The sequence below is a fragment of the Rattus norvegicus genome, chromosome 15 (genome assembly GCF_021556685.1).
Source record: "Rattus norvegicus strain SHRSP/BbbUtx chromosome 15, alternate assembly SHRSP_T2T, whole genome shotgun sequence".
NCBI classification, from domain to species: Eukaryota; Metazoa; Chordata; class Mammalia; order Rodentia; family Muridae; genus Rattus; species Rattus norvegicus.
The window spans coordinates 84,140,249-84,164,883 of record NC_141548.1 but is presented as its reverse complement, the minus strand read 5'-3'; the positions used below and the strand labels follow the sequence as shown (position 1 = coordinate 84,164,883).

Below are 24,635 nucleotides of genomic sequence, written 5' to 3'. Positions count from 1 at the left end.
AGAGTAGGAGTGAGGGAGGAGAAGGAAACCAAACAAGAAGAGAAAGAGAGGGGAAGGCAGGTAAAGGAAAGGGAGACTTGAGGTATATACTTTAGTATGCCACACATGCCCAAAAAAGACAAAAACACTGCCATAAAATAACTAAAATGAAGTGACTAAAGTTGAGGATAAAAGACTGAAGACTCTGAAACAAGAAGAGATGGAGCATTCAAAACCTGAGTTCAGCCGGGGTAGAAACAGGCAGTAGTCCTCATCTGACTCAGTGAAGAGCTTGCATTGTAATCTAAAAACCACCCGTGAAGCATTAGTGTCTGAAGCAGAAATCACAAGGTGTTGTGTGCATTTTTCTAAAGCCAAATAAAAGCAGGGATGATGACTTTAGGGGAAAACATAAGCACAACTAATTATTAGTCCACAGCAGCTGACCAGGTCAAGGTGAGGGACTTGAGCTGTGAAGATGACCTACACGATTAGAAAGACTACAGAAAAGGCTAGACAGCCATGGTCTCAGACACACATACGGTAGACGAGATATTTACTCAGAGAACCAAGGGACACTATGGCATCTTCACAATGGCACGGCCAGGCAGAAGAGTCATTAGCACTGGCTTGACCATAGGATGCATTGCAATGCTTTTGGAAGACGGAGGAAGAGATCGCTTTAGCAGATAGAAATTCACCTTCTGCAGCTATATTGTTTGAGGTATTGATAATATCCAGAGGGAACTATCAAAGTAGTAGTTAAATACACAGTTTCCAACATGGTGAAGAAGGAAGAGCTCAGAGGGACACTGTGGCCGTCTGTGATGCAAATGTTATCAAAACAGGAGAACAGGAAATATCACAGAGGAGTACACGACTCTAGAAGGAAGGGCATTGCTTTCCTTGATGCTAGGAACAAACCCGACAAGAACAACTTAAAGAAGGAAGCGTTTATTTTGGCCCCCAGCTCGAGGCTGCAGTCCATCGAGGTAGGAAAGCCTGGTAGAGGAGCGTGAGGCAGAGGCTCACTTTGTGTAGGCTCAGGAACCAGAGAGGAGAATGCTGGCTGTCCGCTGTCCTTTTGGTTTTGGTTTTGGTTTTGGTTTTAAACTTTAAAACATTATTGTTTAAATTGTTTACTTAAAACATGCATGCCACGGCAACCTCTGGAGGAAAACTTGCAAGAGCTGGTGCTCTCCTTCCATCAGGTGGGTCCCACAGAGCAGTCTCAGGTCACCAGGCTTGGTGGCAGGCGCCATCCGCTGCTGTAGCACCTCACCTACCACATCGCTTTTTCATTCAGTCCTAGACTTCAGAACACAGAATGGCGCCGCCAACAAAATAGTGATCTAGAAAGCCCCTCACACAGATATACCCACCAAGTTGACAATCGAGGGTAACCTCACAGAGAAGTCCCCAGGAACTCCAGAGAAGGTAGAGCGGGGACAGCCTAAGAAGTAACTGGGGAATTAGAAGCATCAGGATTATCAGGAAAGTAAAAATGAGAAAGCATGCTGTCTCAAGAAAGCAGGCTGCCACTAAGAGGCCAAGAGGTACAATGAGATACCCGTGGGTAAGTCAGAGGAGTGGTGGTCTCGTGTGAACTGATGAAAGCAGTTACTAGGAAATGGTGGGGATGGATGTTACCATTTGGGTAATGGTGGGGGGGGGGGGGCAAGTTACCAAGGAAGACCAAGAGGATGGAGATGAGATGCTAGCCACAGTACTGAAGGACGATTCCTTGGTGAAACAGAAGTGAGGCAGAAGCTACAAGAGACAGGGCACAAGGCCTGCTTGTTTCTTTCCCAAAAGTGGGATCCACCTACGAGAGAATTACTATATTATTTTCTTGGTAATAATCTCGCAGATGGCCCAGCTCTATTTCTAACTTTAATCATTTACATAAGTAGCAAAACTATGTCAAGGTATGCTTAGGTTTTCTTTAGATATGAGATAAGAAAATGTTACTTCCTCAGTAACATCACGCTAAGAATAATTCTAGGGAGGTTCCCTACTTAAAAATTCATAATTTTTCTAAGTTATAACTCTCTTCTCTTCTCTCTCTCTCCATATATATGTGTGTATATATGTATGTATGTATATGTGTATACACATATATATTCCAATGATAATCAACTGACCATACTCAAATCAAAAAAAAAAAAATTACACCCTAGTACACTCATTTGTATATGGTTACCCAGATCAACTATACTTCTTTAAAGAGCTGTAATTGTTAATGCTCAATTACCTGCAATTTTCAATCATCTACTTTTACCCATTTAAACATATATGCAAACAAGGTAGAGCTTAAATTCTATTTTTAAACTATTTTATTTTAAGTCAAATCTGCAGCAAAATGAAGTATCTTAAAGGAGGTTGACAGGATATTAACAAAAATCACCCACTATTTACCAGATGTAGTATATGACACACTCTTCCAGACGATGCCTAGCAGTCCTTACTAATCTTCATGCTACAGACACATGACGACTGTTCTTACATAACAGCAGGCATCGTCACAGCATAAAACAGTACTTGCTCAAACTAAGTGTTAATAAGACCCGTAACTGCCAAATGGTAGCACAGTTAAGTCGGGATCAGGCTCCTCTTGTGAGCCCATTAGGCTAAAAAATAAAATAAGAAAACCCAGGGCTGGGCCAGGTGTCAGGCCTGTCACCTACATGCCTGCTGGGAAAATTCTCCAAATCACAAATCAGTTGATCAAAGGTGCTCACTGTCTACCCTCAGTCATATATAGAGCATGGGCACTAGACAAACACAAACTCTGGTTAAAACTAACTCCTTCTAAGATGCTTGCCCATTCTCTAAGTAAAAACATAGTCCCCAACAACAAACAACATGAAAAACTGAGACAGTGTCTCTCTCTCTCTGTAGACCAAGCTGTCTCTGACTCTTTCCTGCCTCAGTCTCCCCAGTGTTAGGATGACAGGTGTGTGCCACCATATGTGGCTAGAAAACAGAAGTAAACCAAGTCACACCACAGCAGGGCAGATGCGGCATCCACTGACATCTCTCAGTCAGTCCAGAAAAGCCTCCGGTCGCTATCCATCTGACTAGGCTCGGACCCCAACACCTTGTTAATGTCCTCGTTGTGCTTCTAACAATGGCTAACGGTTTACTTGTCAGCTTTACTTTCTGCCTTCCCACAGCTCCTTAAAAGGTTCTTTTTAAAATCAACTGATAAGGCTAATTACATTGATAGATTTTTAAATGGTAAATCAATCTTCAATATGAAAAAGGTTGCCCTTGGTTATGTTCTTATGTTTTTAAAAGACATGTATTGGGCTGGAGCGATGGCTCAGTGGTTAGAGCACTGACTGCTCTTCCCGAGGTCCTGAGTTCAAATCCCAGCAACTACATGGTGGCTCACAACCATCTGCAATGGGATCTGATGCCCTCCTCTGTGTGTCTGAAGACAGGACAGTGTCTTCACTGTCACATACAAAAATAAATAAATCTAAAATACATGTATTGCTGAAGGCTTCTAGAGCCATATTAACAAGGGATACAAGCCCATAGAGTGAGCATTTTATAATGTATCAAAATTATTTAGGCATGAGGTTCTGTATCAGCCGAATCACAAACTTTAAGTGTCCAGTTTTTTCATATATAATATATATGTGTATTATGTGTATGTGTGCATTTTTTTCTTACTGTTTTTCTAGTTTGGGTGCCAGAGTAATATTGGTAATATCTGTTTCTTTATCTTTACATATAACTCTATATAATTCTTTCCATGGTCATCACCAAGGACTGCTTTTTTAAAAAAATCACTTGGAGAATCTGAACATGAATTCATAATAAAAATCGTTACAAATCAGGAAAAAGTAGAACTTCCTTAGCCTGAGAAAAGGCCTCTACAAGATACCTGTACCTGCCTCACTGTAGTGACTGCCTCACTGTAGAGTGGAGGAGTTTATGCGTCTCCAGCGAAGACCAGAAGCCAGCACTTCAGACTCATATTTAGGACACTGGCAGGCGTAGTAAGACGAGAAAAAGATAGCGGTGTGTGGACTAGGACTGAGCATCTGACTGCAGAGCGCACTTCTGTCTGCACAGGAAATCCTCAGGACCTACAGAGAAGTCACTAAATACAGAGGTGCATGCAGCTGCTCCCTGATTTTAGCGAGGCTGAGGATATGGGCCCGTTTTTAAACTATATTCAATCCGTAGTAAAGAACTCGAAAATGAAATTTTAAAGTATTACTACTTTCAAGAGCACCTCAAATCATCAAATTTGTAGGAATCCAACAATTTTTTTTCCCCAAGATTGTACTCAAACTATCAGACACTGATGAAGAAATGAAAGGCCTAATTAGATGACAATGCACCTTGGTCGGAGATTACAAGAGCCACTGTTATAAAGGCTCAGTCCTCAGAATACATCTATCCAGTGGACCGTTCACCAATCAAGTTTCTGTAAAGACTGACAAGCATGATAAAATTTATCTGGGAGGTAAAGTAATTATTAGAAAAGCCTAAACAACTCAGAAAAGGTACACTCTTGGATTCTTACTATCTGAGGACTTATAAAACCACAATAAATAGGACGATAATGTTAAAATGAACAGTCAGGTCAGTGGAACAAAAGCTATGCACATATATTAAGAAACGGCTATAGGCTGGATTATAGCTAAAATAGACACTTCTCTGGGCAAATTCCTTAAGATTTTTCTCTTGACAGATAAAATAAAGGCAGATGAGCAAATTCCACAGAGGTGAGAACAAAAGAAAGTTGGTCTCCTCAAGAAAGGGTGCTGTGAGCAGTAGCGTAACCGGGAAGTGCTGTGATTTAAACTTTACACAGTTCACCTTTCTAAGACAAGAATTGAAGGTAACAAAAACACCTAAGAAACCCACATAAGCTGCAGGGAGTCAGGCCAGTGGGTAAAGGCGACTCCCACCAGCAGGTATGAAGACCCGTGTTTAATCCCAAGGACCCACCTGAGGGCCGGTGAGAACTGAATCTTGAAAGTTGTCCTCCCACCTTCACAAGTGTCCACACACAAAATAAATGTAAACATTTTCAAAAATTCCAAAAGGATGTCACCTCTAACATAAAGTGTGCTTTATACAAAAAAAAAATTGCTAAAATGCTTTGAAAACCAAAAACCATTAAAAAATAAATAAATAACTGGAGGAGGGGAGCAGGTTTTTAGATAGTGTCTCAGTCCAGATTGGGCTGGAACTCGAAATCCTCCTTACCTCAGCCTCCCAGAGGCTGATACAACAGGCATGTGCCTCCATGTCTGGTCTCAAAACACGTTTTTAAATGTAGGTAATAACTCTTTATCCTTCGGTTATGAGAAAAAAGATGGAAGGAAAGAAAAGAAAACTAAGAGAACGGTCAAAGGTGAACTAAATTTGCGAGCAGAAAAAAACAGGCTACTTAATACATACCCGTGCAAATTAAAAAAAAAAAAATCTATAGCCAAGAGCACCACCCCCACGCCACCTAATTTGGAGGCTGAAAGGCATCCCCAACCCCAACCTTCAGAATCCAAAACAATCTTCCTTTTAAGAGTTATCAGGTGGCTATGAACTGCAATGACAACGATTAAACCGGGTTTTGTGTGGTACAGGAGGCGACTACCAGGTCCACCTTTTAAGGACGGGAAGAGAAAGGGGGCGTGGCGGGGAAGAGCAGGACCTTGATGGAGCAAGAGAAGATGACTGAAAGGTGATTTCATTGTACAGGAGGTGGATGGAATTACCAGAACTGGGTGGGCAAGTTTACAAAGCCGGGAGTCAGGAAGTGTTGGCAAATTAGTCACCTAGAAGGGACAGGGTCAAGGGACAGGATGGAACCCGCAACGGCAAGGAGACGAACGAAGAGGGGAAAGGCACGGGGGGCTGGAGGGAACCAGATGAGAGGCAACCAAACCTCAGACCCCGAGGCCCCAGGCAGCGCCGGCGACGACCCGGGGTCCGACGGAGGGACGGAGGGACAGAGGACGCTGCACCCGCATCTCCCGGAGCCAGGTGCTGGCCTGAGAGGGGCGGAGCCGCCCACCGCCGCAGAGCGGGGCCTCCCGGGATGCGATCCCTGGATCCGTGGGGATGCAGAGATGAAGGCCAGCGGGGAGGCTGGCGGGGAAGGCGGAGAGGACTCCGGGGTCCGGGGTGACAGACACCGCACTCACCTGGTTGGTGACCTGAAACGAGACAGTAGAGGAGTTTAGAGACGCGCGCATGCGGGCTGGCGCCGGCTTCCCGACCCGCTAGGCCCCCGGCTGCGGAACCCGGCCGGCCGCGCTCACCTCAGGGTTGGCCTCCAGCGGCAGCCAGCGCTGACCCTCCATGACTGCTCAGCCGGCCGCGCTCCAGCTCTGACAGCAGCCGCCGCCGCCACCACCACCACCACCACCACCGCCGCTGCTTCCGCCCCCGCGCGCTCTGGCCGGCACCATCCTAACGCCGTCCCGCGGGGGAAACCAACGAGTGAGGTTCCACGGCCCCCAGGATGCTTAATCGTTCCCTACGGAGACGCAGCCACAGAGTTATTAATTAAATCAAAAAGCGGATTAAGATGATAAACCGAAGCCATGTCCTATCTCATGAGAAAACAAACGAGCCGGAATCAACAGGGAATCCCCCTCACACTTGGACTCTCCCTTCCTGAGAGGGAGCACCCGAGTTCTACGCATGCGCCACACGCTGGCCAGGGCCGCGTGCTTGCAGGCGCCCTCACCTCCTTGCAATGCCAGCCAGAAGCTCTAGGGGGCGCGTTATGGATTCCTACTCTGTGAGAGTGGGACCGGTTTGCTAGCCTTAAGGCCGCCAAGCCAGAGGTTGACTCCTTGCAATGAATCATGGTCCTCTTGCTCCTTTGTGAGGTTACTGAAATGATATGTTGGCCTTATCTGTTATTGCACTGCCTGAGATACAGGTAATAGGCAGATGATGGATACAGGCCATAGGTAGATAGATACTCAGTTCTGCTTTAAGAAACAATATGGAACCACTTACAAAGATGAATCGGGCAATATACTGTTTGGGTACAAACTGAAAAACTTTAAGCAGCATTTTGGACGTCCATTCTCTGTCCCACTAAATTTCAGGATGGCAGATGTAATGATTTTGTTTGTTTGTTTAGTTTTCAGGATTTAACCTAATGGTTAGTGCATAGTAGATTCTCAAAGGCTTTTGGGAAGCTGTAGAGTGCTTGTCTAGCGTGCTTAAGGCCCTGGGCCCAATCTCAGTGTCACAAAGAGGAGAGGAATGGCATAATCATCTATGCAGGAATATCATTTATCAGCTATGTGGGGAAATGCAAAACAGAAAGTTGACACAAGGTAGCATTTATGAAAACAGAGAAGCAGAAGATACAAGAGGCCATCCTTTTGATATGTAGGTAGGAATCAAGACTCCAGAAATTGATCTGACATATTACTATTCTGTACCTGAGAGAAGGATTTCAGGGAGAGATCACTTAAGACGTGGGGGAAATATTATTATGCCGAATTTGTCTTTCTTGGAGAATTTCCAGCTCTCCCACACATGCTTTGGCTATTATTTTTATAACTTGGTGACTTTTCCAATCCTTTGACTCCTTCCTATCTGTCTGATGGCTTGATGCCATATCTGCCCAACATCGTGACTTGGTAAATCTGGCAACCTGGGGCTCACGATCGGTAGTTGCAGTTGTCTGGTTTCTTGTGGTGCTTGCTACATTCTCAGTCTCAACTGGAGCTCTTTGGCGTGCCAGGGGAATTTTCAGATAGCCTGCTTTTCTCCAGACTCCTGCAGTTCTGCCCTGTATTTCTCCTCTTACTGCTTGACTAATACTCCTCACAACACCCTTATCCCCCTGCCATGAGAATTTCTTCCCTGGGTAAACACAAACTGTGGCTGCCACCTCATAAAATCCCAACGGCAAACCAAAATACAATCCTACCGAAGTTTACTTTGAAAAACCAGTGAGATAACTGGACTTAGCTACCCAACATGGAGGAGGGACTTGTTAGCAAGAGTTTGGCCAACCTCAAAGCATCCACACTGGAAAGTCTTCTCCAAGCATGGGTGATAGCAATAGCGGGTCCTTTGCCATAGAGAAGTGGTCGTAGCACCCCACAGAACTGCCACTGCCCAGACCCTTGCAAACATATCAGGCTTCCGGTCTCCTTACTTCCAGTCTGTTAGGTTAACCCCACATTGGCATGGATGTCCCTACATAGTACAAAGAGCCTTAATCCTCAGACTTGACCACACATATGAATGCTTGAATCTGAAGCACTGATTTTGATTCATTACGAATAAAGTGGGGCTCAAGATTTAGTGTCATTGCCTCCAATGTTTGAATGTCCCAATGTCATATGATTTTGAGGTGTTTTTTTTTTTTTATCTCCTAGGGGACAAAGTCCTATCCATATGCCTTATTTATTGATTGGGGGTTTTCTCCTTGCTAAGATTTCTTTGTCTTCAACATGAATGTCGTAACTACAACATTGCTGTGTTTTTGCAGTCAATCACAGACATGCACAGACCTCTCCCACCCCTGAAATGAGTTTCCACGTGTAAGGGATGGTGCACACCTGTAACCCCAGCACTTGAGAAGTCAAGGTAGGAGAATCATGGTGAGGATTGGGAACTCAGGACCAGTCAGGGCTCCGTAGCGAGCTCCAAGTCTGTCTTAGCTATGTAATGAGAAACGATCAAAGAGAGAAAGAGACAGAAGAGAGGAATGATGAGAGAAAGGGATGGACTAGAGAGGTGAGGACGGAAGAAAGGACAGGGAGAGAGAGGTTCATTCTCTCAGGAATCCATAGTATCCTAAAATCCAGTCTTCACGCTTTTCCACCAACAGCAGTCTTTTGTTATGCCAAGTCACAGCATAATCTTTTAAAAGACAGGTTAAGTGGCAATTACATATGATACCTACAGAGGCTGTGATTCTCATCACTCAGGAGTAATTTTAAAGAGCTATGAGCGAGTTCGTGCTTGCTTCTGGAAAAACAACTGAGTCACGATGCCACATAGGGAACCATCAGTAGAAGAACGTATCGCATGAGCAGGAACATTTTTTGAGATTTTTTTAAGTGTAGAATTAAAAGCTTTCAAGAACTGATTAAATATAGTTTGGGCACAGTGCCTTCCTTGCTCCTGTAACCAGCAACTTAGAGGCTAAACCAAGAGAAATGCAAATTTGATACCAGCTTGAGCAACAGATAAGCTCCATTCTGCCCGAGGGGGAGGAGATTAATGAAATTTGGTATTTTTTCAACACCTGATCAAAGTTTAGCCCACAGTTATAATCATCCCAGATTCAGGTCTTAATTGTCCCAAGGAGATCAATATCTCCATTTAACCACGGTTCATCCATGACACAACACCTTGACTATTCTCCTTTTTTTCTTTTTGTTGGAGGGGTGTGTTCAAGACAGGGTTTGACTGTGTAGCCCTGGCAGTCCTGAAACTCACTCTGTAGACCAAGCTGGCCTTGAACTCACAGCTATCCATCTGCCTCTGCCTCCTGAGTGCATGCGCCACTATCACCCAGCTTGTATTGTTTTCCATTGTAAGAAATGGTGCCAGCTGTCGTTGTGATGCCTGTGAAGTACCATGTCATCTGTACTGCCAAACTGTCAACTTGAACATAGCCTTGCAAGTAAAGACACGCTGGTCTCACCCGGTCTGAAAACATCTGTGCTCGCTATGAGGTAATAATTCTCAACACATGATCAGAGAGGATGACTACAATAAAATGGCGCTGTTCCCGTAGGCCAGACAATTCACCCCTTTATATCTCTTTTAAAGGAGACGCTAGGAATCCAGGAGGACAGTTGAGTACACTGTTGCTGTGCAAACATGAAGACCTCGAATGCCTGGCACTCATGTAAAAAAAAAAAAAATGTGTGTGACTTGAGAGACCAAACCTTTAATTCTAGCACTTTAAGAGGCCAGCCTGGTCTACATAGCTAGTTTCAGGCTACCCAGGGCTACATAGTGAGGCCTGTCTCAAAAATAAAGCAAGACAAAACAGAAACTTTTGGTGTGGTGTCATGAACTTATAACCCCAGTGCTGGAGAGGCAGACATATAGTACAATCTTTGGAGCTTCCTGGCCAGCCAGCCAAATCAGTGAGCTTTACGTTTAGTGACTCTGTCTCACAAAAAAAGAAAGAAAGAAAAGAAAAGAAAAAGAAAGAAAGGAAGGAAGAAAGGAAGGAAGAAAGAAAGAAAACCAAACCAAACCATGGAAGTCCCATTTAGCCAAAGGTTCACAACTGTGATGGTTTATTTTAATTGTCAAGTTGACAAAAATGTAGAATCACCCGGGAGGCAGACCTCTTGCCAAGTCTGTGGGGGATTATCTTAATTACCTTATGGTAGGGAGAACCATCCACTATGGGGGCCATCTTTCTTTAGGCAGGGACTCTGGATGAGAAACGCGTAGAGAAAGAGTACTAACATGCACACCTTAATTCATTCTCTGCTTTCTTCACTGTGGGTGCAATGTGACCAGCTTTGTCAGTCTCTGGACTCCATCATTCCCCACGGGGAAGGACCGCAACCCAGAACAGCAAGCTAAGGTAACCCCACCTCCCACCCCAAGTTGCTTTTATCTGAGTATTTATCACAGCGAGAGAAGTGAAATGTTGACATTTGGACCTTAACTGGCCAGGAGAATTCCTGTGTTTATAATACTGTTCATTTTCTTCTCTTTGTTGCTAATTTAACATGTCGGTCGGTCAGATTTGGCTCAAGAGTTAAGAATTTTTAGCCTTTCTTTAAACTGTAAATCCCTTATGATGTAAGGAATACCAATCAAGTCTAATGAAAGGCATCCATCTTTGTTTATGTTATTTACTGATTATATACATGCACATCATATCCCTGAATAGCCTGAAGTATAATATTCAATCCATAAAAAAGCCAATTGAAGATTCCAGAAGGCACTCAGGGAGTGTGGAATCCCTCTGCAGGCCTCTGAAATTAGAATGTCAACTGCAAATTAAGCGATACTACTAGAAGTTTTACTTAGGAGGAAAGTGATACGGTTTAACATACCTGGACTTCACTTCCCTTGCATTTGAAATAAAGCGGATGTTTGTTCTGGGCATCATATGGACTCTGGAAGTTTGAGTGGCGTGCTGTTGGTAGGAACTCCCGGTGTTTCTTCAGTACCTGTGGCATGAAGGAACTTTGCTGTGTTTATGTATATGATCTCATTTACACACGTGAAAGAAAAACTTTGTGAGGAACATTAACAGCCCTCTCTTTACAGGCAGGAGAGCTAACCATTCAGATAATCTACCAAGTCACCCAGCTGAATGGTTGAAAAAAGACCTGAGCGTGGGCTTAAGTAACTCTGAAGCCCCCAGCACTTCAGTAATTCTTCACACTGTGTTGGCTTCCCGTCAATATTGTGTAGCTTTGATGACTTTTTTCTTTTTTAAATTTGTGTTTGTCCAGTTACTGTTGTAACTTAATGAGTTTCACCATTTAAAGGGTCATCCAAGCAAGATCACAATTTGGTTATAAAATGGTTGTTGGCACACCCTATGCAATATCAAAATTGAATAATGGTCTCAGATAAAATAACAGATGGGAATGAAGCTTGTGTATCATCCATTATCATGTGTACTCACTCAATAAACGATTTAATTCTCTTGAAAAAAAATTTGTGTTTGTGCATAACCCCGAGTGTGTGTTTGTGGAGGTCAGAGGCCGACCAGAGATTATCATCAGATATCTTTCTCAATCGCTAGCCTCTGTGTTTTTGAGGCAGCATTTCTCCTTGAGCCAGGCCCTCACAGATTTGAGTAGGTTGTCAGTGTGCCCCCAGGAATCCTCCTGTCTCTGCCTCCTACTGCTGGGGATCAGCTGGGGATCAGCTGTGTCCTGTGGTGCCTGTCTGTTTTACATAGGCAGTGGGGATCCAAACCCAAGTGCTCATGTAGCAAGGACTTTACCCATTGAGCCATCACGGGAGTTCCTAATTTAAAACAACGAGAATTTAACACTCGATAGTGTATGTGTTTTTAACATTTACCTGAGGCATTATACTTATATAATTCTTAGAGGTATTATATAAAGTTCTAGTGCTTTTTTAAGCTGCTATCACAGACTGTTAGGGATGATTAAAACAAATACAAGTTACAAGCTACTAGGGATGATTTAAAAATGCAAATTAATAATTAGATAGTCAAACTCATGGAGCGGACGTGGGACCCCATTAATCCTACAAGCCAGGGCTAGCTTCTATACTCTAGACTGAGGGTCCGAATTCTGAAATAGACATCGCTGGCCTTTCAAGTGTCCAGAGGGTCATATTCTTGTAATCTGTGTGGGACAACCCATTTTCTTTCCCTATTTTGTCTTCAGGAAGCTACCTGCATTCTTTGCCTCTTAGTTCCTTTCTGTCTACAAAGCCAGCAAATTAGGCGAGTCTTTGTCACATTGCTTTACGGTGACAAACTCTTCCTGTGACTATAGCTCATCACCTCCTTCTTCCCCATTGAAGGGCACTTGTCATCACATTGCTGTCACCTGAGTAACAGCTGGCTAGCTGATGGGCAGTGTTCACTCCTGTGTATGCTGTAATGTAACTTACTCGGACTATGGATTAGGAAGTGGACAACTTAGACTGCATATACCGACAGCTCAGGATACCACAGCACACTCTAGTGGATGCGTTTAGTGGGCTTCCGGTGGTTTTGTTTCCCTAACATCTTCTAACCTAAGTTGGGTTGAGTCATCCTCATCTTTCCTTAGGGTGCCATCTCTCATCTCTGGTACGCTAGTGACTTTAATAGTCATGTAATTATATGCTTTCTAGACACAGCAGGGGCCGCAAAGCAGACGTAAACTAATGCACCTAATAGTGGGCCACGGAGTGGGTATGCGACTCGGTTTGTTCATCAGATTTTTTTTTCTTTTCAGAATTGAGATTCAAGGCCAGCTTCCGCTTCCCCTTAGGGCTTCCTCTTTCCTCTTGGAATATTAGTCACATGACTGTGATGTTGAAGACACTGGTCATCCCTGTCTACAGACGCATCCTTCTGCCCTAAGAACCAAGGGAGAAGACAAAGAAAATGGAGCCAAGACACAGACAGGAGGCCAAACCAGGGTGGGAGCCAAGGGGTTGGGCTCTTTTTGCTATGCAAGTCTCACAATTCTCTTGGCACAACAGTATGTTTCACCCCACGCTTCAGGGCCACAGCTGTTGAGATAGTAATTTCTGCTATTTTGGGTTAGGCTATTTGGATTTAGATCTGTACTACTGGGGACTTAAAAAACAACTAAAATAAATGCTTAACCAGAAGGGAAAATGTCTTTTTGTCTTCTCCATCCCACAGTAGCCTTCATTACATCAAGAGTGCATGACACTGGGGGAGGGGGCTTATTGAACGCTCCAAAAGTGCCTTCTGATTTATATATCCTAGCTATATAAATGTCATTGCATCAAGATAAAATTTAAAAAGCTATAACAATGGATACATAATGGCGATTTTTTTCATTTTATGAAAATCTGCATTTTTGTGTTTTTAATAAATTATTGAGTGAATGTGTACATTATATGCATTAGTGCCATAGGTGATTGTGGAGGTCAGAGGACAACTTGTGACAGTCAGTTAGTTCTCTTTCTTCCACTACAAGGGTCCCAAGGAGCAAATTCAAATCGAAAGGCTCAGCAGTAAGCTCTTATACCAAAGGAGTCATGTCACGGACCCCCAAAATTTGCATTTTGTAAGGGGAAGTCTTGTGTAAATTCTGCTATCTTGGAAAATGTAGGTTCTGAAAACAGCAGTTTGCCATGTGTTTACTATAACTTATAAAAGGAAATGAGATTTCTAGGAAAGGAGACCTTCAGAAGGATTATATCAGGAGAGTTATAGGTTCATCATAGCCGGCCATGATAAGGTCCACCAGTGGGAGAGCATTAGCATAGATGTCATCATGCCACAGGAATTTCCAGTAGGACAAAGGGAATTTCTGAATCGTGTAGGTTTTCAGGAGCAGGTTGGGGTGGGGAATGCTCAGAGGGAGCATAAACTGCAGACTATGTGACCTGGCCTGGCCTTTGTACCAGGAGTCACAAGGCAGGGAGATAGAGACAATTCAAGGTTGTCTTAAGCTTGCACACCGCTGCACAGGGAGGGAGAGAACCTCAAGGCCAAATGGGATCATTGTTTTATCAGGCCTCTGAGCCAGTGGAGAGGCTGTAGGAGCATGTGGCCAGATTCCCGAGAGAGAGAGAGAGAGAGAGAGAGAGAGAGAGAGAGAGAGAGAGAGAGAGAGATCTGTGATCTAATGGCTCTCTCTCTTTCTGTGTGTGTGTGTGTGTGTGTGTGTTAGAGACACAGAGAGACAGAGACAGAGACAGAGACAGAGACAGAAAGAGAGCCGTTAGATCACAGATCTCTCTCTCTCTCTGTGTGTGTGTGTGTGTGTGTGTGTATGTGTGTGTGTATGCAGTGTACATACACACAGCTCTTGTCTTAAAGGAAATAAAAGCTACTTTACTCTGGAGCCATTTTGAGTGGCCAAGCCCTGTAACACAGATTTAGCTTAACCCAAACTCCATGTTCCAATGTAAAAGAAGTCCCATGGGGTTCCCATAGTGTTACACAACAACACAACAATTGTAGCAACAACAATGCCATGAATCAAGGCAAGTTCAGAATACATTGATGGATGGTTACATCACAAAAGTAGGTACGTGAAGATGAGAGAAGCTGTTCTATTGCCTCAAGATGCTATCTGACGGCATTCTTAGCTTTTTGATTGGTGGAAGCAAGGAGTGTGCTAAATTAATAGATTCTACAAGGTTTCCATCTGTCAAGTCATAAGTTGTTCCTTCTGACACAGAAGTGGGTGGAGAACGGCTGTTTAGGGGGGGCGGGGCTAGAACTAGTCCAAGACAATTAGCCTTTGGACTGCTCCATTCCAATCTCTCTACAGTACTGGAATTCTAGTCAGCCAGTCAGTTTCTGCAGACACAGCTTCTTTTCAAGAGTTTCATTTTCAGAAAGAGGCACTCATATTGAATAATAATCATCAAAAATTCATTGGCCATGTGTGATGATGTCTGAGGCAACCTGGTCTAAATAGTGAGTTCCAGGACAGCATGGGCTACAAAGTGAGACCCTGCCTCAAAAAATTAAGATAAAATAAAAAGAATCCACATGGGGTTGGAGAGATGGCTCAGGGGCTGAGAGCACTGACTGCTCTTCCAGAGGTCCTGAGTTCAATTCCCAGCAACCACATGGTGGCTCACAACCATCTGTAATGGGATCAGATATCCTCTTCTGGTGTGTCTGAAGACAGCTACAGTGTACTCATATACATTTAAAAAATAAATAAAAAGATTTTAAAAAGATCCAGGTAAAATATTGTAAACTAACAGAAGTTATCTGTTATATTCGTCCATTCTGCTATGGGAACATTTTGTAAGGATCAGGTGGGAGTGTAGTGCCAGGGAAGGGTTGAAATACCCCCAAAATAGACAGGAGCCAATCCAATGCAATTACAGTAAGGCCTTTTTATTCCAGCTAGCTCGAGGGCTCCCAGGGCACTGCTATCACGCAGGATGTTTTTGGTGGTGGGGAGCTCCCAGTATCTATCAGGGCAAGGCTTTATTAGGAGCTACAAGCAGGGGGGTGGATGTTTAAGCATCTAATTGAAGAGCTATCATGGCCTTTAACATGATTGGCTGGTGCTGGGAGTCAATCATAAACTTAACTCTGGCTTCCCTCTGCATTGGTGGTTGTTAGGCAGGGGGTGGGCTTGTAACCTGGGGATGCAGATCTGTTGGGCAATAACCTGAAGACGCTGGTCTTATTGGGGATTAGCCTAGAGATTGGAGCTAGGCTAGGGTTTTGTTGGGGGTTAACTTGGAAACTAATGCTAGCTTGTTAGTTTGTCTGAATTCAAACTTAGGTCAGGTTCTCTACAATGAAGTCTGGATTTAAAAGACTTGGCCTCTCGGGGTTATATGTGTATAGGGCATGTTTTGTGGTATGGTGATATACGTCTTTAATTCCAACACTCAAGAGGCAGAGGAAGATAGGTCGCTGTAAGTTAGAGACCAGCTTGGTCTTCATAGTGAATCTCAGGCTAGCCAGGGTTTCCTAGTGATTTAAAAATCCTGTGACTTTTAAAAAAGGAAAATATCCTAATAACCAGAACCAATGCATTGGTCAGCTGGCTTTATAATACTGTTCTATCTTTTCATCCTATTTCCATGGGTGAAGGCTTGCTTTCATTCAGGGATTCTTTCCCTAAGCTAATTAGTACATTTAAGCAAGCCCAATAACACTAGCCAGAGATGGTGTTCGTTGCAGGTATCTTAGCGAGTACAGTTCAACAACCCTGTGAGAGCTGTTTCGTGGCAAGTGGAACTCCAAAGATGTTCAGCCTGCAAAGATATCATCTCTGGTCAACAAAACTGTAATAGATATTGTTCAGAATATGTAACTTCAGTCATATACTTTAATGCCTACAGAAATTATTCTAGATCATTTGAGTATGCCTTATTTAGCCATTAGAAACCTTAAAAACAGAGAATGTAGGTAAAAGCAAAGCAAAGGAGAAATTGGCTAGTTAGATTAGCAAACATGAGGAAGACGTGGTTTACTATTTGGCTTTTAAGTGGTGGTGAAGACACAAAGAAATGGATATGAATAGTCTCTAAAAACTGAGAATCCCTTAAAAAAAAAAAAACTTAGCAAAATATGACGCTAAGTCCTACCAACAGTTCCAATGAATTTAAAGCAGATTCTGTCCCAAGCCCTTGAGGGAACACCAGCTATGTTCATGCCTTACTTGTGGAACTTTAAGGATCAAAAAGAATTGGCCGGTGTTAAGTCTCCTGACTTATGGTTAGAGTGTTCTTAAGAGACAGGTGCTCGTGGATGTAAGAAATACTCATTATGTCTGTAGTCAGCATTAAGCAAACAGTGACGCGGTAACCCTCGGTAAATGTGGATGGTTATTATTTGCAACTTGTCTGAAAATATTTACAAGTTGTTTTCTAAATAAAATATTGGTAGCGGAATAAAAACCAGCGTGGATATTCTATGCAGAAAGCATCTGGGGTCAACAGAAGAGAAAACAGGACGAGAGGGTGCTGCTGAAATCGGGTCGAAATTTGGAATAATAGTCTGTTACTATTTTAAAAAGGCTCCACCCTCCTCAGGTCAGGCTAGGCCGGTGAACTCGGCCCCATCGAAAGACCTCTCCAGACAACTGCAGTTATGGTCACACCAGAGTCCACACTAGGGGTGTGGCCGCAAGCCTATGGCTGTCACTACAGAATCACTATAGGCACCGTGACTTTGCGCTTGCGCAGAGAGGAGGCAACTTCTTAGAGTGGGGGAGCCGTCATCCTTTCCCTGCACGTCTTTGGCCTGTCTCCCCACAGAACTTCCCCTCTCTCCAGTATCTCCTAAAACTGATGTTTAAATGGGAACAAACTAGAATTACATAGAAACCTATTTTCCTCTACCTAGCGTGAATGGGCGGGGCCTCGGGCCGGAAGCGGAAGTGCTGGCCGGTGCTTGCGATTTCCACTCTGGCCATGGAGGGATCTCAGTACAGGGAGCCGGTGCTGGACGCCAAGTCGGAGGTAAGTACGGGCTAGGAGGAGAAGTGTCTGGGGCGGACTCTGGCGCTCAGACGGCGTTTCTCTAAATCGTGTCTCTGCTTCCGTTGCAGGTCACCGGCCAGGTGAGTGGCCGCCCCGCCTGGTCCGCCGCTGCGTGCGCGCGGTCCCGGCCCCTGCTCGCGGACCCTTCCCCGGGCTGCGCTTCTGTCTTGCACCCGAAGGGCTAGCCGCTGTGGCTGTAATTTAAACTGCCCTGCCCCTAGAGTGCAGCCCGAGCGTTGTTCCACCTTTATTAGGCAGCCTTTATTCCAAGGTAGGAATAAGACGCTTTACAAAGTGAGGGCTACAAGAGACATTGCTAACATTTGCAAAGATAGCGTCCTTCCTTTTTCTTTTAACTGTTTTGATTGTTTGAGACAGGGTCTCACTGAAAAGCCCTCGTTAGCCGGGAACATTATCTGAGATCCACCGGCCTTTGCCTCTGAAGCGCTGGGATCAAAGATGTGAGACATCAAGCTCAGCCATTTCTTTGAAGAAGTTACTTTGAAGATGAACTATAACCTTTCTAACCTTTCCTGTGTTACATTAGGGATAAATAAGATTTTTGGCTTTCTAAATTAATACTACCAGTTTTTCCAAGACGGAAAATTGGGAGTTTTAGTCAGGGGTTACCTAAGTTCACATAAATATACGAAAATGCTGACGTTAAAACATTATGAGAATGCAGGGGCTGGGAGAAGTGTCAACTGACTAGTACTTGTCTCCAAATGATTTTTTTTTCTCTTTTGATGCCGGCCTTAAACTTAGCTTGTAGCCCACACTGGTTTCGAACTTGTGATCCTCTAACCTCGGCATTCACAAGTAGCTGGTTTTAGAGCTTAGAACTCTCCTGCTTATCTTGCTGTTGCTTTGCGAGATTCTTGCAAGGGAACTCTGTGACACGGATAAACCTGCTCTGCTTTGCTTAACAGTGTATGAGTTAGTGGCTTTTTGTTGTTTTGCTTTTGTTTTAAGATTTTATCTGTCTGTATAACACATGGGTCCCTAGAGACCAGAAGAGGCCTCAGATTCTCTAGAATGGCAGTTATGGATGGTTGTAAGCTGCCATATAGGTGCTGGGAACTGAACCTTGGTCTTCTGGAAGAGCAGCAAGTGCTTTTAACCGCTGAGCCATGTCTCCAGCCAGAACTAACTGTGTTGGTTTACTATTACTATTCAATCTCAAGTTATTTTGTCCTCTCGTTTTATATGTTCCATCAAAGAGGCCCTGGAACTGAACTGTACTGTGCTATAGGTAGATAGGTATGTATGTATGTATGTATGTATGTATGTATGTATGTATGTATTAGGAAACGTCCACCTTAAAGCAATATGAATTTATCTCTTACAGTTCTGGAAGTCAGAAGTATAAAACAAGTTTCACAGGGCCAAGGTGAAGGAAAGTTGTGGTGTGGCTGCAGAGGAGGGTCTCTTGTTTGTTTTTTCCTGTTCTTAGAGCCTGCCTCCTCTCTTGGTTTGTGGCCTCTGCATGGTTCCAACCCTGTCTCCTTCCAGAAAAACTGTTATTACATTGGGAGCACACCCAGGAAAATGCAGCCCACGATCTTAATTCTGTTAAATCTTTAATGTCTGCTTTCTCACATGGAGAAAGTCTCTGTGATTAGGACATGGACGTATCTGAGTGATGAGTATGCTGTAAATCCCTTCCATACATTCATTCACCAGTGGTTGGTCATATACACACAAGAAAAGCCAAGATAATTTATAAGACTTTTAGAGTTAATAATGAAATTTAAAAGTATGATTCAAGTTTTTTTTCGTGTATGTGCATAGTTCAGGCACAAAGAGGTGAAAAATATAATTTTAAACAAGTTTCACAACTTAACAAAAACCAAACTATACAGTATGTTGCAAGTAAATCTACCAAGGTCCATGTATGCACCTGCAGTCCTAGTATCTGGGTGGCTAAAGCAGAAGGCCACCATTATTGTAAAGGCAGCCTGGGCTTTATAGAAAAATCTTGTCTCCAAAACCAAAAACCAAACCACCATGTAATGAACAGTTTCACATAATTACGAGGGAAATTGGAGGACCAGGGAGTTGACTCACTGGGTGTTTGTTGCCAAGCGTAATGACTTGAGTTCGATCCCTGGAACACATGGTGAAACAGAAAACAAACTTAATTCAATTTGACATTTGACGTCCATGCACCCAAAAAAAAAAAAAAATAGGAGTTTAAAAAAAAGATGTTTTTATTTGTGAAAAGCAATGAACTTCTAATGTCTAGTTTGGTGTATAGGGACCTTGGAAGTTATCACTTAGTCCTAATAATTAGAAACGAAAAAGTTAGCACTGCTTGTGTTTGTCAAAGGAGTGTTGTCACAAGGCACTCATTATTTTTACTGCAAAAGATGGAATCAATCAGTAAGTGTAGTTTGAGTGCCAGGCACCACCTCATCTTTGGAATAAGAAAGACGATTTTTTTCCACCCGTGTTTTAGTGTCAGTATCAAGAGCTGCATTTATCCAGTTCTGTTTGATGCCAGGACAACACTGAAGAATGTGTAATAGGAACTAGATTAAATCAGTAGTCCGTAAGTTTGGAATCTTCGGCGCCCAACAGACCTGGGTTTCTGTTCTCCTCCTGGAATGTGTGACGGTGAGCCCATCACCCAAGCTCTTGGAAACTGGGTTTTGTCATCTGCAAAATGGAAATAATAACCTATGATCCTGTGGTAAGGCACTGAGCACGTGCATAGTGTGTCACCTGGCATGTGTCTGTCATGAGGGCTGATGCAATCTAAAGCCACATCACTCCATTGTAATAGTGGGTTTTACCTGGATACCGTGGTAAGGAAGCAATGGTCCGGTTTCATGCAACTGTAGGACCGTATCTCCCACTTCTGTTTTAGGACTTGGCTATGGAATAGAAGAAAGGTTAAAAATGCTCCAGAACGCTGAAGCAGAGCAGACATTTAGCCTGTGGCAAAAGCCACTTTCTACCCCTTTTACTTCCGTTACTCATCAGGTAGACACCGGGTTTCTTTGTTTGACTTTCTGCTTTTCTCGCTTGTTTTCTGATTCTGCTATGCCCTGTGTTTTCTCCTTTGCCATTTGACCATTGCTCGCCCACGTAAAGGAAGGTATTTTCTTGTACTGTGACCAGTACCGAAGCGAATACAAGACTGGGGACAGAGGGCAGCATTTGTTCAGGGCAGAGGTGTTTCTCATGGGATATTTGCACTGCTGTGTTAAAGCTTGTAGATTTTCAGTGGAAACTGGGCATGGCTGTGAGCTCCGACAGCTGCAGATCTCTCAAGTATCCGTACGTGGCAGTGATGCTGAAGGTGGCAGATCATTCTGGCCAAGTGAGCAGCAAGTCCATCGAAATGACAATCCCACAGTTTCAGGTTTGTGGTTCAACTCACTGAATTTAAGTGTCATCGCTGGTTCAAAAGCTGTATGCACTCTCCCTTCTTAAAGGAAAATTCATTCACTTGCAAGTTGATGTACTTTACATGTAGTCATTTCTAAAGTTATTTTCTCTGGGAGCTTAAGGGTTTTTTTTTCTTTTACCACTTAATTACTGTAACAGCATTCAGTGGATATATTTAGGAATACTTCACCTTCTCTATAGGATATCTACTTTGTAATTAACTTTTTATTATTTTTCTTTAGGCTTGATAATTTTTTTTTCCTTTTCTTTTTTTTCGGAGCGCTCTACCACTGAGCTAAATCCCCAACCCCTAGGCTTGATAATTTTAAACAAAACTAATCTTTTCTTTGACTAACATCGACATTAAGTCTTAGGCTGACATTTACAAACACAGTTTAGATCAAGTACTTACTGGCCAGTCTTATTAGCCAGAGACTTAAGTAACTCAATAGTTTATTCTTAAACTTAGGCCGTTCATGCTATCGTTTTTACCTTTTTCCCCAGGCAGGAAATGGGAGTGAGTATCAAGTCTGATGTCCTCTTGAGGGTATATGCTGAGAGACGCACATTGTTAGCTGATTTAACAATTTGGGTTTGGTTTGCTATGAGACCTTCAGTAGCAAAGCAGTTAGCTCTCAAAGGACAGTCGAATGCTCTAGAAAAGCAGCCATAGTAAATGAAATGGAAATAAAAAGTCACTTTTTTGAAAGAGAATAGAAATGCTTCGGTCACGGAATTCCTTTATTGTTACTTGTTTTATTTTGGATATATGGGTCAGCTAGTATGTCTGTGCACCACATGTATGCATGCAGTACCCAGTGACCAGAAGAGGGCATCAGACCCCATGGGACTAGAGTTTTAGGAGGTTGTAATGGGCACTGTGTCAGCGCCCCTGGAAATCAAACCCAGTTCTCTGGTAGAGCAGGTTCATTGCTACAGAGCCATCTCTCCAGCCCCGAGCTTTATTTTGTATTTGTGTGTGACATGGGTTACACCTAGAGGCTTGCTCATGCTCTACCACTAAGCCAAGGCTTTCCCTCCCCACCATGAACTCTGGAAAAGTCTTTCCCATACCACTGCGTGACTTCTGAGTTCCTCTTCTATAAACTGGGTTTTAAGGGGCTCTTGATAGACAAGACCACACATCTCTGTTCTCAGTAATGTTGCTAAGTGTTTGAAGGAATGGGCCACGGGCCAAGGAAGTGGATTGTGTAGTCATTGACTGTTAAAGAGCTCAGCTCAGCATCTCAGGTATGCACGTGTACCTCAGAAGGCTGGCCCTTCTCCCTCATTCTACCTCTACAGGTTTTTCTCTTCAGGAATAAATAAATAAGTAAATTCATCACCTGTCCCCTGAAGCACTGTTGTTGTATAATTGACAAATAAAAATTTTATGTTTTCAATGTACACAATGTGATTTGACTAAAAAATATGTGTTATTCAGTGACCATGTCCATGAAGGTAATTATCATATGCATTACTAGCCATAGTGTGTGTAATGTGTAGGCACTGAGAACATTTAAAGTCTTTGCTCTCAGGGCCTGGTGAGATGGCTCAGTGGTTAAGAGCGCTGGCTGCTCTTTCAGAGGACTTGGGTTCAATCCTAGATGGTAGCCCACAACTATCTGTAACTCCAGTTCCAAGGGATCTGGCACACTCACACCAATGCACATCTTAAAAATTCTTAAGAAGATTCTATGGTCGTGATCTCTCACAGCAATATGCTATTACTAATCATACTTGGCATTCTGCACATTAGATCCTCAGGACTTTTACAGCTAAGTCAGCACCCTTTTTTCAAAATCTTCTCTCTTGCCCCAACCCCAGCACCCGACAACCACCTGCAATTTTTTGTATCTGTGAATTCAGTGTCTTTAATATGACTGAGACCATGTAGTGTCTGCCTTGCTGTGTCTGGTTGGTCTTTAGCAAGCGAACTTCTGGCTTCACTTGGGTTGGAAATAGCAGGCTTTCCTCTTTCATAGCTGAGTGATTTCATTGTGTGTATATGCCTGTGCCTACAATGTGGCAAATAGCACATACATGTGGATGTTACGTGAGACTACCATGTATACATGTAAGGGATTTGAACATTTGTAGATTTTGATATTCGTGGTCTTCTGAATCTGCCCCATGGACACTGAGACACGTGTACAGGAGCATGTACACGTGTAATGTGTAATGTGTTCTTGAGGAGACAGTTCTTGTTTGTTTTGTAGACATGGTCATCCTGGAGTTTGTCTCAACTTTCAACTAAGCTATATTTTCTGACCCCTCTTGCCTAGGAATATTTTTTTTTCCCCAATGGTCTTTACCAAGAATGTAACATTAAAATACTGACTATATATCTGCTGATTAGATCTACTTAAAGAAACTTCATAAATATCCTTTAAAAGCAAAATTAATATTTTCTCCTTTGTCTCCAGAATTTCTACAGACAGTTCAAGGAAATAGCTGCTGTAATTGAGACTGTGTGAGATCTGATTCATGATTCTAAAGTGATGGACTCTTCCTTCCAGAAGAGCACTGCATATGGATCACAGGATATTTAAACGGTGAAAATTTGGCTTCTCGGGTTGGAGAGATGGCTTGGAGGTTAAGAGCACTGGCTGCTCTTCCGGAGGTCCCAGGTTCAATTTCCAGCACCCATGTGGACGCTCACACCTGCCTGTAACTCCAGTACTGGAGGCCCCGACACATGCAGGCAAAACACCAATGCATATAGAGTAAAAATAATTAAGAAAAGAATTTCGGGCTAGAGCATTGACTGGTCTTCCAGAGGTCCTGAGTTCAAATCCCGGCAACCACATGGTGACTCACAACCATCTGTAATGAGATCTGATGCCCTCTTCTGGTGTGTCGGAAGACAGCTACAGTGTATATATAAATAAATCTTTTTTTAAAAAAATTATTTCACTTCTAATTTTTAAAAATAAGTTTTAAAAAAATCAGATAAACCCTTATTTTAGAGCTGACCAATATTTAGCCTGGTCAGTGAGCTAAAAGTGAGTGCGTTGACCACTAATGTGTGTAAATTATGTGTTATATCTTCATAAACAGATAAGTAGGGATATTATTAAATCGAACTCAGTTCTGTGTATTAGAAAATTTTCAAATCTTACTGATAACAACTAACTATAAATAAAATCTTGTCTAGAATTTATATGAAGTTAAGAAAGTAATAATCGATTAAAACTGCTTTACAAATTCAGTTTTATGACATGCCTCATGAAATAATTAAAGAAATTATTGAATTAATGAGAAGAATAAGGCTCTCTTCCTCAGACATTTGTAATCAGGTTAAACTAAACCAGTTCTCCTTACATTAGCTTTGCATTCGGCTGTTTCTGCTGCTGCTGTTTGTAGAAAATGCATCACCAGTAATTTGCAGAGGGCAGCACAAACCAGAGCGTCCCGCAGTAGTATCTACACCGGAGCGTCCCGCAGTAGTATCTACACATCTCTGCCATGTCCAGGCTGCTGTACTGTGCTGTTCTGAATGAGATTGGTCCCCATAGGCCCGTATGTTTGAATTCTCCATGCCCACTTAGTGGAACTATTTGGGAAGGACTACCACGTGTGGCCTTATTGGAGGAGGTGTGTTACTGAGGTGCTGTGAGGCTTTAAATACCCTTGCCAGGTTC

General features: G+C 43.1%; 2 protein-coding genes across 13 annotated transcripts in view; one reads left to right on the top strand and one right to left on the bottom strand.

Annotated features, from left to right (window-relative positions):
- The window catches only part of Uchl3 (ubiquitin C-terminal hydrolase L3), a 42,042-nt gene extending 35,638 nt beyond the window's left edge, over nucleotides 1-6,404 (bottom strand). For 4 of the 9 annotated variants that reach the window (XM_087586429.1, XM_087586427.1, XM_087586430.1 and 1 more), the window contains exon 1: nucleotides 6,249-6,404. In XM_087586429.1, coding sequence (XP_087442555.1) covers nucleotides 6,249-6,308 — 60 coding nt within the window. In that variant the 5' untranslated portion in view covers nucleotides 6,309-6,404. Of the gene's footprint in view, nucleotides 1-6,149; nucleotides 6,162-6,248 lie in introns of all 9 variants that reach the window. The other 5 variants (NM_001428945.1, NM_001428946.1, NM_001428947.1 and 2 more) reach the window with 3 other exon arrangements.
- A 10,907-nt stretch (nucleotides 6,405-17,311) lies between these two features.
- Nucleotides 17,312-24,258, top strand: Commd6 (COMM domain containing 6). Of its 4 annotated transcripts, XM_087586424.1 has the most exons (5): nucleotides 17,521-17,577; nucleotides 17,667-17,678; nucleotides 20,468-20,583; nucleotides 20,813-20,965; nucleotides 23,418-24,258. In XM_087586424.1, exons 3-5 carry the CDS (start codon nucleotides 20,500-20,502, stop codon nucleotides 23,466-23,468), a joined length of 288 nt encoding a protein of 95 aa, XP_087442550.1. In that variant the 5' UTR covers nucleotides 17,521-17,577; nucleotides 17,667-17,678; nucleotides 20,468-20,499; the 3' UTR covers nucleotides 23,469-24,258.
- The last annotated feature ends 377 nt before the right edge of the window (nucleotides 24,259-24,635 follow it).

Excerpts from the sequence above, each read along its gene's own strand:
- Commd6 (XM_087586423.1), top strand. The coding sequence starts at position 17,530 with ATGGAGGGATCTCAGTACAGGGAGCCGGTGCTGGACGCCAAGTCGGAG. Across the intron at positions 17,582-20,467 it reads GGACGCCAAGTCGGAGGTAA|GACTTGGCTATGGAATAGAA; the intron begins GTACGGGCTAGG and ends CTTCTGTTTTAG. Across the intron at positions 20,584-20,812 it reads TTACTTCCGTTACTCATCAG|CTTGTAGATTTTCAGTGGAA; the intron begins GTAGACACCGGG and ends GCTGTGTTAAAG.